This window comes from Diplotaxodon limnothrissa, unplaced genomic scaffold, assembly GCF_057381915.1.
Source record: "Diplotaxodon limnothrissa isolate DT_005_m unplaced genomic scaffold, D_limnothrissa_male_GT1.1 unmapped_scaffold_4, whole genome shotgun sequence".
Taxonomy (NCBI): domain Eukaryota; kingdom Metazoa; phylum Chordata; class Actinopteri; order Cichliformes; family Cichlidae; genus Diplotaxodon; species Diplotaxodon limnothrissa.
Window position 1 is genome coordinate 268,389 of NW_028188558.1, and position 13,115 is coordinate 281,503.

Genomic DNA, 13,115 nt, shown 5'->3' on the forward strand with positions numbered 1-13,115 from the left:
CTGCAGAGATCAGTAAGATGTGTGTATTTTTTATTTATTAGTTTTATTTATTTAATATTATTTTTTAATTGAATGACTGTCTAGTAGTTCACAGATGTCGAAAAACTGAGTGTGGTAAAGCCACTGATTTTTTTTATGTATATTTCTGCAATCTGCACATTGTACTGACTTTCATTTTAATGTTTACACCAGGGTTCCTTGTCAGCACTTTATGCTCAGATGTTTGTAAGCTAAAAATAAACTATTGTGTATGTTCAAATATACTGTTGTGATTGAAGAAGTTAAATAAAAATGTCAGTCATCAATTCATGCATCACCTCATGTCATCATAACAGAGGTCTGTCTTCCAGGAAAGAACAGTTTAAAATTAATGTAATATAGTATTGGCCATACTATATGATGTATTGCTTGTCTTTGTTTAATAATACAGAAGACAAAGACCTTAAAAAATAATCGCATATCGCATCGCAATCGCAATATTGGGGCAAAAAATCGCAATTAGATTATTTTCCATAATCGTTCAGCCCTACCAGAGAGTGCCAAAAATGTACTTTTTCTCTCAAACTTAATTTGTTTTTATTTTCATGTAAATCCTACTGCTACGATGAGTGACTGAAAAATAAAAACAACTATTTTATAGAGCAAAAAAGAATAAGATTTCTAAATTGGACATTTATTTTTGTTTATGTTATTAGTATTTCCTCTTTATCATCTTTGCACAAAAACAAAGTGTAGACTGAATGTTATATTGCATCAGTCAGACTATCAGGCTTCATCTCAGATGAAGGAGTGACTCTTCCGTGGTAACAAACTGTGAGTTTCAGCAGCTGAGAGGCAGGAGGGAAGGGTGAGTGAGTGGTCTTGATGCATTCTCAGTCTAGACTAGACTAGAAAGAGGGGCGCTGCTCTTGTGGCGACCAGCAGGTTGTCTCTCTCTGTCAGTGTCAGTGTTTTAACTTATTTTATTTCATTCTTTTATTCCTTTATATATATATTTTTTTGCCTGAGGAAATTCTATAGCATCGGCTTGTGCTTTGTGGAACTTCTTTTAACGAAGATGGGTTTTTTATTTCGCATGATTTTATTGGCAATCCTGACGGTTGTTTGGAGTCATTCCTTTACCATCAATAATCCTGGCTAATGTGCAGTCTCTGAGGAGTAAATTGGATGAACTGCATTTGAATGTCGCACACTTGCGTGGCTACAGGGATACATGTCTAATGGCATTCACAGAGACTTGGCTCAAGGACTCTGACCCTGATTGTTCTCTGGAACTAAATGGCTTCGGGTTTCCCATACGTTTGGATCGAGACCCCGGAGCTACCCAGAAATCTCAAGGAGGAGTGTGTTTGTATATAAATCAGAAATGGTGTAAAAATGTGACCGTTCGTAGACAAGTGTGTCTGCCTGACATTGAGCTCCTCTCTGTGTCTTTGAGGCCGTTTTATCTGCCGAGGGAATTCCCACAGATCAACGTCACCATTGTTTACATCCACCCTAAAGCGAATCCTAAGAATGCGACTGACACCATCTCCACTTTTTTCCTAATAACAAACCATGGTCTTCAAAAGGTCTTATGAGGCTGATTCATGAAAGGAAAAAAGCTTTTATTGAAGGGAATATCTTGAAAGTTAGAGAAATTAGGAAGGAGATCAGATCAGAAATTAAAAAAGCCAAAGTAAAATACAAGGATAAGGTAGAGGCGGAGATGGGTAGCAATAACTTAAGGGTGGCCTGGGCAGGCATGAAACACATGACTGGTCACTGTTACAGTGACTGTAATAAGATAAGTCTTCCTGGTTTTAGTTCAGACTCTCAGTTAGCAAGTAGAGAAGCTTATAGACCCTCTACAATTTGCATACAGGCCTCGTAGACGTGTTGATGATGCAGTGGTCACTCTGTTGAACTTCCTTTCTCGCCATCTTGATGGCGCCAAAGCTCATGCTCAGCTCTTATTTATTGATTTTTCTTCAGCTTTTAATACTATCCAGCCACATCTTTTAGCTGATAAACTTCTTAACCAGTTTACACTTGATCTTAATCTCGTTGGTTGGGTTTTAGACTTTTTAACTGACAGATCTCAGTGTGTGAGAGTGAACGGCTGTTTTTCCAAACAGCTGAACTCTTCCACTGGCTCACCACAAGGTTGTTGTCTCTCTCCTCTACTGTATATTTTGTACACTAATGACTGTCGCAGTACACAGGCCAACAGGCATTTCATTAAATACGCAGATGACACAGTCATTGTAAGCCTCCTTCATGGTGAAGAGGATTCCCATGGGCCTGTTGTGGATGAGTTTGTTTCGTGGTGTGATCAGTCCTTCTTAATGATCAGCACCTTGAAAACCAAGGACATGGTTATTGACTTCAGGGAGACATCCCCTCATCCTGCGCTAACAGTGGTAAATGTGCAGCCATTGAACTGGTGGACAGTTATAAGTATTTGGGGGTTGTTCTTGATAAAGCTCTGTGCTTTGAGTCACATCTTGCTGCTACAGTGAAAAAGGTTCAACAAAGACTTTTTAAGGAGGTTGAGAGGTTTCAATGTTTCATCTGCAATGATGACTCGTTTTTTATAAAAGTTTTATTGAATCTGTTTTAACTTTCTGTATCATTGCTTGGTACGGTAATATGTCTCTGAATAATAAGACCAGACTTAACAACCTGGTTAAAGTGGCTGGTAAGATTTCAGGGAGGTCTCAGGTCCAGCTTGTGGACTTTTATAACAGGCAGGTGCTGAGGAAGGCGACCTCTGTCATGTTGTGTTCAGATCATCCTCTCTTTAATGATTTTCAACTGCTTCCATCAGGTCGTCGTTATAAAGTGCCTGCAGTGAAGACAAAGAGACATAGATTGTCTTTTGTACCTACTGCTATTATCATAGTTAATAACACTGAACCATATGTGTTGTTGCCATTGCACATTGTACTTTTTTGATGAAAAATCTAGGTTGTTTTCTCAGGCTTATATTATATTATATTATTTTGGAGTGTGTATGTGATGTGTTGGTTGCCTGTTTGTTTGTTTGTACGGACATACTGCAAATCAATTTCCCATTAGGGACAATAAAGTTACCAATAACCAATAATCATCCAGGTAAGTAAATCTCCAAAAGTTGATTCTGTTCATCTGGACGTAGCGTTTTGTGGGAGAAATGTTTCATCATCATCCAGGTGACTTCTTCAATCTCGGCTGACTGCAGGTTTCAATCTTATAAACAGTACATTTGCATAATGACTGAAACCAGCCCACTGAAGGAACAATGGGCTGGGAGGTCAGTTCCTTAATCATAATTATGCAAATTCTCATGACCATTGATCAAAGCCCACTGATCAAAGCCCACTGATCAAAGCCCACTGATCAAAGCCCACTGATCAATAGCCATGAGAACCATTTTCAGAGAGTTGGGGAATGGCTGCAATCACAGCATTTTAATCATTATTTTAAAGGCTGTAGATTGGAGCCATTGCTCTAACAGTGTACAAATGTAACAGGGCTTGGTGCTGATGCTAACAGTGCTAGCTGCTTCAGCCTTTATTTACACATTATAAGCACATTTCGCTTATTTTAAACAGTATATAAAACAGCTAGTACTGCTGGGACGTTATATTTTCACAAGCTAACATGAGCCAATCAGTGAGATGTCTAGCCATGACAGTTGTATGTTGCTGTGAGAAGAGTCGGGCTACATACAGTGATGATAGTGTTAGCCATGTTAGCATTTAGCTTCTATGTTTTTATAGTTTACACTTCTTGTTTATTGCTAGCTGCTCTGTTTAGTTGCTTTAGGGTTTCTTAGTTTACTTTTCCTGCATTATTTTGGTAGTTATCGTGCTTGGTGTCATAAGTTCAGCTTGACTTCCTCCCCTGACATTGTCTACATTAGTTTCAGCTGTGGAAGGATTTATTGAGTGTTTTCTATTTCTTCCATTTGAACAATAGTGGTGCACTCTATGCTTGTAGCTGCTGTGTGCTACGTTCTTCTGTCAAACAAGATGGCGCCTGTGTTTGGCTTTGCCGCCGCTGCAGCTTGCTGGAGGCAACAATGTAGTTTTTCACTGTCGTCAATCATTTTTTGTAATGTCATTTTTGCTCTTTTGAGTTCTGACTTAATTTCTGCTGCTTTAAATTATGATTGGGAGATACTGTTAACCCTTTAAGGCCGGTCAGAGTGGGAACGCTCAGTTTTGCGTAACTATTTTTAAATGCCTGTAGATCGGCAACCACACAAGCTAGTACAATAATTTTTATTTTTGCATGTGAAACCGGAGTTGTACTTACATCTTATGTATCCAGCTTATCCTAGGTCACCGTTTCCTTCCACACATAGCTTTGCAAAAGTTGCATGAAAAGCACTTGCAGCAACAAAAAAGTAATATTCCAGAAACACGCTTTGCCAATCCGATCAGATGTTCATAGCACTTCCTACGTTGGAATAGATGTCAGCCCAAACTATCGTATGTCCGCCATTACCTGCCCGAAACCTGAAGTGACGTCGTTTTTGCGAAAATTCTAGTTGTTTGTTTGTTTGTTTTTTTTACCTTGAAGCCTACACTGGTGTTTTTAAAAGTCATGTTTGAGTTTACCCTTTCAGTATAGTTTCTGGGAGGCTTAGAACTCAAATTACACAGTTGGAAATAGTTTATTTTGATGCACTGAAGTTTTTCTTGCAAATTCACATGGTAGTATTTATTTTAGTTTTTCATGCAGTATATACAATTTGGTGTATCTCAAAAATACAGCTATGGATACACTCAAATTACATTTCCTGTGGTTGGAAACTATTTTGTGCAACTTTTTTAGTTCTTCCGTTTTGAGGGATAAACCTCTTAAATTTCTCTAACTACAAATATATGTAAAAATACAAAACAAAACAATTTTCAATTTGTTCTAGTTTATTGCACTTTTTGCTGTATATGTATATATGTATATGTAGTTACTATGGACTGAATGCATACATATTATTAAAATTTGGGCTATAACAGTTGTATTGATGTATAGCAACTTGAACTGCTCCCCAAAATGGCACTACAGCAGTGGTTCCCAAACTTTTTATGCTGGGCCCCCCTTTGTTTTACACGAAAAACGTTCGCCTCCCCCCCGGCGCGTGAACAGCACACACACGCACTAACACATCCTCCAACCACACACGCCCATATTTTGCTCCATTGCGGTTTATTTCACACCTCTAACATTTAGTAAACAATTAAGCAAATACAAGTAATCTGCAATAAATTACAGGTAGTAAGAAAATAAACTACTAAATCTTTTACGCTACGTCCGCACCTACACTGGTATTTTTGAAAACGCAGCTGTTTCATCCAAACAGTGTTTCAAATCACCAAAAACTGAGATTTTTTTAAAACTCCTTTTTTGCGGACGAGGAATACAGAGTTCATCTGGCAACGTCAAAGGTTGCGCCTTTTTTCACGTCACGTTATTGTTTATGTGAGATGAATTGCAGAATGGCAGACAGAGACAAAATACTGTTAATCTGAGTATCTGCAGGTTTCACACGCAGTTACTGTCCCTCCATTTACAAAGGCGTCACGGGTAGTTGTTTTTTCTTCTTCTGTAATACTAATCAACATTGCTGTCATTTTCAAAAAATGCCTCTCTGTGCAAAATGGGTTCAAAAACATAAACAGCTGTGGGATCCTGTTTGTCTGTGATTTGAATCGAGGGAACAAATCGTGGCAGGATCAGCCTGATGTTATTTGTATCCCGCTGTAACTTTACTCTATAAAGAGCAAACATCTCCAAAATGTCAGGAGTAGTTAGTCACTACAACAAGTGTTTGTGAACTAAAAATTAAGAATGTGGGATCCTGTTTGTCCATGATTGGAAGAGCCCAGCACTGCTCCCGACGCAGGGACCTACCTCAGCACCTGTGCAGGTGAAACCAAAGGGCAGATTTGCTTCACCATATTTTCTAGTCTTTGGCTTAGAATGAAGTTGGTTTGGAAACATATTCAGCGATGCTTCATCTCCTGCTTTGCGTTTCTGTGGGCGCCGTGCTAGCAGTGTTCAAGCGTTTTGTTCCCCCCCCTTTTCATACCGCGCCCCCCCTGCCATGGCTCTGCGCCCCCCCTAGGGGGCGGGCACCACAGTTTGGGAAGGTCTGCACTACAGCATGTAAAAATCTAAAGATAAGCTCTGGCAGACTTGGTTCTATGGTAGGTCTTAAAGGGTTTAACATCAAAGATTCAGTGGAGAGCTACTGCAACAGCTGAACAGAAAAACTCTTCCTCCCCTGGTGTGCTACTCTTCACAACCCGCAGGACTTTCACCCTCAAGAGATGGAAAAGGGGAACGAGGGCCGACGTCCAGGTGAAACTGAGAAGCTACCAGAGGCTAGCTTCTTGGCTGTGGGGAGAATCCTGGTGCCTGCGTCCACTTCCTCTCCTGACATTTAGTTAATATGTTACGCCGGTGACTGGGACCTGGGCTCTGTGGCTCAGAAGCAGTTTTTCTCACGGTGTGTCCGTCAAACGTTCACTGTTTTTATTGATAACAGCTATGTCTGCTCATCGATCATTGCTTCCCCCAGCTCTGGAGTCGCTGCCCTGCCCAGCAGGTCCACAGGTCTGCATTGTCTTTATTTCAAGTGCCGCTGCAGTCAGCTGTTGATTTTGCAGATCGACCATCATCAACTCGGTTGGCCCCGCTTAACGTTCGCTCCATAACAAACAAATCATTTATTCTAAGCGATCTCTTTATTAAAGAGTCTCTAGATTTCATGTGTCTGACTGAGACGTGGCAGCAAAATAAGAATTATGTCCAATGTTCCCTCTAATGTTTCATGTGTCTGAGCGAACACACAAACTCCCTGAGCGGTCCCTTGGATCACTGGATCACGTTGTCATTAACGTGGCTTCACTCTACATCAACCAAAACACCGGTGTCGGCACATGAGGACGCTGTCATAGCCCGTCAGCGACGTTGATTAGCTGCGTATATACGAATGTGAATCATTGGCTGGACTATGGGATAAGGCGGCATCGTTCTAAATACTGGAGCAGCCAGTCACTGACTAACACTGCAAAGCAGAATTGTTAACGTATTTATTTTAATTTCAATTCAGGTTAGTATTTAGTATTTATTTATTTATTGTCATTGTCAAGAACAATGAAATTGCGTTTGGGGCTTCCATACAACCCAAAAAAAAAGAAGAAAATAATAAATACCCCTTAAAACCCAAGTGTACATATTTAACCCAGTGTGACTCCAATGCAATAAGACAATCCTTAGCAACAACATGAGAACATGACAAGTAATGTTCGTAGAAAATCAGACAAAGACCTGAGAAACATGACAAAGTACAACAATGCAACCCATTCAATATTATTGTACTGTGAGATATGATATCAGATATGATAGTTATCTATTTAAGAAGGAGGGGGGGGGCAGGAGGGGGAAGAGAATAAAGATATGATGCACCAATGCAGACCAGTTCATTGCTATTAAGAAGTTGGATATGGTTATTGTCCGTGAGAGGGGGGCAGAGAGTTCAGGAGCCTCACAGCCTGTTAGATATCTTTTTGTGCGCAATGCAGATACTCTGTGTGCAGAGAGCGTGTCAGCGGATTGCGCCCGTGCGCAGCTTAGAGGGAACATTGATTATGTCCACTTGAATGAAATCTGCCCGGCTGGCTGCTCCGTCATCTGAACTCCGCGTCTTTTAGGACGTGGTGGAGGACTCGCTGTTGTTTACCAGGACAGATTCACATGCAGTCTGATGACCTCGGACTCCTTTTCTGCATTTGAGTCACAGATGATGGTCAGTTCTCTAAAAACCAGTTATTGTATTTTATTCTACCTGATGGGGTCTTTCTAACTGAATTTAATGACCTTCTGACATCCATCATTTCATTGGAGAAGGTTGGGAGATTTGAGCCGTCATATTGATGAAGCATCCTGTAACACTGCTGCTGAGCTCATCACTGTCACTGAGTCTTTTAACTTTAGGCAGCATGTTTCTGGCCCCACACATACAAAGGGTCACACACTGGATCTTGTTTTCTCCCTGGGTTTAAATATACATGATGTAAGTGTGGAGGATGTCCATGTGAGTGACCATAGCTGCATATTTTTTAACTTGTTATTTTACTTGGATCCTTCATCTCCTAAACTGATGATCCAAAGGCGGATTATAAACCAAGATGCTGCTGGAAGGTTCTCTGCCATGTTTGACCCTCGCATGGCTCGTAGTGACCTCGACTCACGTATTTTATCCTTTAATGATCAATGCAAGTTGTTGGAAAGCCCACTGATAACATGTTTACATGGCTAAAATGTTATGGCTCATTCATTGATAGTATTTTCGCCATAGAAATTGTTATGTCCTATATTGTTGAACCCACCATGTCTATGCTGATGCTCTTTGAACGCACCACATACGTACTCGAGGCCATGCAGTGGCTGCTAGTCTGTGTTCTCAGTATTTTTATGTGTCAGTTCCAGTTTTAGAGCTCTAAAGTGCAGCTATCGTGTTAGGAATATGTTAGGAATAGACAGGAACACTGAGCACACTGAGGTCAAATCTTTATTTAGGGCGACCGTGGCTCAGGGGGTTGGGAATCGCATCTGTAACCGGAAGGTCACCGGTTCGATCCCTGGGCTCTCTGTCCTGGTCGTTGTGTCCTTGGGCTTTACCCTACTTGCCTACTGGTGTTGGCCAGAGGGGCCGATGGCGCGATATGGCAGCCTCGCTTCTGTCAGTCTGCCCCAGGGCAGCTGTGGCTACAACCGTAGCTGCCTCCACCAGTGTATGAATGTGAGAGTGACTGAATAGTGGCATTGTAAAGCGCTTTGGGTGCCTTGAAAAGCGCTATATAAATCCAATCCATTATTATTATTATTATTTTACCACTCGCTGCATTCTTGATGTTCATGTTCTTCTCTTTCCCCTCACCCTGCAACCAGTCATGGTAGATGCTCCTCCTGGAGCCTGTTTTCACTGGGAGGATCTTTGTGTCAAAGGGAGTTCTTCTTCCCACCATCACCAAGTGCTGCTCACAGTGGAGGCGGTTACCTTACACTGTTAAACAGCTTCAGATGACTGTTGTTGTCTGTTGGGTATTGTCACTTATAAATAAAGTTACATTGAATGGATGTATGGATGGATAGATGTTATTGTGACAAAGAGAAAACGATTGTTGACAGATTGATTGTTGTTTTGTGTGTCTGCAGTCTGTCAGGCTGTCTGATCACAGAGGAAGGCTGTACTTCTCTGGCCTCAGCTCTGAGCTCCAACCCCTCCCATCTGAGACAGCTGGACCTGAGCTACAATCATCCAGGTCCCTCAGGAATGAAGCTGCTGTCGGCTGGACTGAAGGATCCAGGCTGGAGACTGGACACTCTCAGGTATGGAGAGAATGTCTGATAGAGGAGGAAGAGCTGGAAACATTTCCTGTGTCCTTCACTCACTTCCTGTTTGTTTCCTGCAGATGAGACATGAACAATCACACATGCAGGAATATTTTCAGGGACAGACACACTAGTCTAGCTGGATAGTTCATGGATATTTATGTAGGGGTCTCCAAGGAGTCTGGTTGCAGGAACATTTAGGTCACAGGTGTACCTGAGATAGATACCAGTGTACCTAATAAAGTGTCAGCCATGTGTATGTTTCCCATGCTGTATGTCCACAGTGACAGAAGGATGAAACAAGGCTGTGAATCATTTCAGTCTGGGTTTGTGACAAAGAGGCAGACAGGAGCAGCTAACATTTGGAAATGGAAGCTTAAATAATGACAAACTCTACATTCACAGCTGAATTAACAATAAATTTGTTCTCAAGTGCACATTTAGCAGCTAATGCTATTACTGTTTTCCCTTGCTTTCTACAACTTGAGCAGCTATTGCTAAGTAGGCCACTTTGCTCTGCTAAGGATTTATGTGACCATGATGGAAACTCTGATAAGCTAATGCTGCTAAGCTAATACTGTTTATGGGCCCTGTTAGAATCAATATTTCATTCTCATTCTGTTGTTTGAGAACAATATTAACGTTTCACATCATTATAACACAAGAGAAAAGGGTATTAGCGTTAGCTACTAATGCTTATTCACCTCAAATTAGCTTTAGCTGCTAATGGTAGCCTACTTAGCAATAACTGCTCACTAATATAATGCTAATTCACATCAAATTAGCATTAGCTGCTCAAGTTGTTATAAGGAAAGAGAAAACGGTATTAGCATTAGCTGCTAATAATTGTTCACCCCTAATTAGAGTTAGCCCCTAATGGCAGCCTACTTAGCATTAACTCCTGACGTCGTTGTAATGCAGGGGAAAAGAGTTACCATTATCGGATAATGCTAATTCACATCAAATTAACATTAGTTAACAACGGTAGACTTCGTATCATTAGCTGCTGTCATTCTTACAAAGCAAACAGTATGAGCATTAGCTGTTAATGCTTTCTCATCTAACATTAGAATTGGCCACTAATGGCGTATTGTTAAAAAGTAAAAAAACACATTGTTAGCATAAGCGGATGATGCTAATTCACCTAAATTAGCATTAGCTAATGATGGCTACATACCTAGCATTAGCTACTGATATTGATATAAATCGAGAAAATATGGTATTAGCATTAGCTTTTAATGCTTTTTCATCTAAAATTAGAATTAGCCACTAATGGCGTGCTATTTAGCATTACCTCTTCACATCGCAGGGGAAAAGTTAAAATTAAATTAAAAAAAATGTTCAGATTAGCTACTCATATTGTTAAAAAGTAAGAAAAAACATTGTTAGCATAAGCGGATAATGCTAATTCACCTCAAATTAGTATTAGCTAATAACGGCAACCTACTTAGCATTAGCTGGTCACATTGTTATAATGCAAGAAAATATGGTATTAGCATTAGCTGCTAATTCCTAAATACCTAAAATTAGCATTACCTGTAATGGAAGTCTACTTAGCATTAACTCCTCACTAATGTAATGCTAATTCACATCAAATTAGCTTTAGCTTTAGTATTAGCTGCTAGCACCAGCCTACCCAGCACTAGCTGCTCACATTGTTAAAAGGGAAGAGAAAACGATATTAGCATTAGCTGGTAATAATTATTCACCCCTAATTAGAATTAGCTGCTAATGGCAGCATACTTAGCATTAACTCCTCACATCGTTATAATGCAAATGAGGCTAACTTACATTAAATTAGACTGCTGTTATTAGCTAATGCTATTTAGCAGTAGCTGCTCACATTGTTATAAAGCAAAGGAAAACGATATGAGCATTAGGTTCTAATGCGTATTTGCCTTTAATTAGACGTAGGTGCTAATGGCGACCTACTCAGCATTAGCAGCTCAGATGTTGTATTGCTAGGGAAAAGAGTGTTAGCATTAGCCGTTCACATTGTTATAAAGTTAAGGGAAATAGTGTTAGCATTAGCTACTCACATTGTTAAAAAGTAAGTGTTAGCATTAGTGCATAATGCTAATTCACATCCAATTAGCATTAGTTAATAACGGCAGCCTATTTAGCATTAGCAGATAATGTTGAATTTGGCCCACTGGAAAAGTTAAGAACTCAAGATTTAGGAGTGTTTCTCGATAGCTCTTTCTCATTTGAGAAACAAATAAATGTTGTTATTAAAACCAGCTGTAAGCTTTATATTGTTGATTGTCATTTCCCATATGGAAAAGATATATAAATCTTATAAAGTTTGTATCTGTCTTGTGTGAAACTTGTATGAAAAGCATACAAGAGTGAAAACAGATATAAGATCCCTTGAAAAATTATATAATGAAACTTGTATGTTTTCGATACTTACTAAAACAATATATGAAAGTAATGAGAAAGTGGCCACTTTCGTGAGTATGACTTTCATCATATAAGTTTTTAGTCTTTTCCATATGGGATATGCTTAAAAATATTTACTCATACATGCTTAGTTTTATAATCGATTGGATGATGATAGAGGTTCGATCCTTAGTAGTCTGTAAAGACTCTGTGTGCCTTCCAGAGTGCTCTGGCATGCACACACCACTTGGGGCCATGAGAGAGGTCGTACCCTCTCTTACTGATTTATGGTGTAGGACAGGGGTCTCAAACTCAATTTAGCTGGGGGCCGCTGCAGGCAGAGTCTGGGTGAGGCTGGGCCGCATTAGGTTTTCCACAAGAAAGACATGGTTAAAAAATTCCAATCTTCTCAAATCTCTTTATTTTTATTTTTTAACACAAAATATGAAAAATAAATAAACAAATTAAGAATTAATAAGAAAATAAATCAATCTGTAATACATAAATAAAATAATAAGATATTTTTAGTCAGTGAACTTGTGTTTTTCTTTCAGTCTTCTATATCTGCTGTATTTAGATTGAAATGTCTGTATTAACAGTTCTATAACCTTCTTCTGAACATGAATGGAACACTGTAGAAAATGAACTGTTCTTCTGAACATGGCTTCTCTTGCCTACTCCTTGCTGCTAGAGACCTGGCAGCGTTTCCTCTCGCATAGCCAAGCCAGATTTGGCCTGAGGGAGGAAGCAGTTGCGACCCTCAGTATGTCTTGAAGATGATCATCCGTAAGTCTGGACCTGTACTTGGACTTATTGAAGTTCAAAGTGGAGAAGAGCTTTTGGCACAAGTATGTGCTACCAAAAAGGCACATGGTCCACTTGAACATTCGGGAAAGCCGAGGGAAACTAGGGCTCAAGTCTCTCAAAAATTGTCCAAGCTTGTCTGCTTTTCCACTCACCTCCCTGAACTTTGCTTTGAGTTCAGAGTTGCACTGCAGCTCAATGAGCTCCATTTGAAGCACAGAAGGGGCATCTTGCACATCAAAGGAGAAGGGGTCCGCAAAAATGTGAAAGGTGGCTCTGTGTGTCTTGAAGTCAGCAAATCTGTGATCAAATTCCTCCTGTAGCCTCAAAATGACATCAACATACTCGTCAGCACTGAATGGTGTGCCTGCATCCACGAGTGCCTTGCATGCTGGGAAATGGCAAAGGTTTGTCTGAGAGAGCTGAGCTTTCCAGAGCGCCAGTTTTGTGGAGAATGCTCTCACGTTGTCATAGGCAGCACTGACAAGTTGCCCCTGGCCTTGTAACGTCTTGTTCAGTACATTAAGCTCATGTGTCATATCAACAAGAAAAGCTGAGTC

General features: G+C 40.2%; 1 protein-coding gene across 1 annotated transcript in view; it reads left to right on the forward strand.

Annotated features, from left to right (window-relative positions):
* LOC146606843 (protein NLRC3-like) overlaps nt 1-13,115 on the forward strand; it is a 46,723-nt gene that overhangs the window by 29,684 nt on the left and 3,924 nt on the right. Inside the window, exon 8 of the mRNA XM_085349231.1 lies at nt 9,193-9,366. Within this exon, the coding sequence (XP_085205357.1) occupies nt 9,193-9,366 (174 nt within the window). The remainder of the gene's footprint in view (nt 1-9,192; nt 9,367-13,115) is intronic.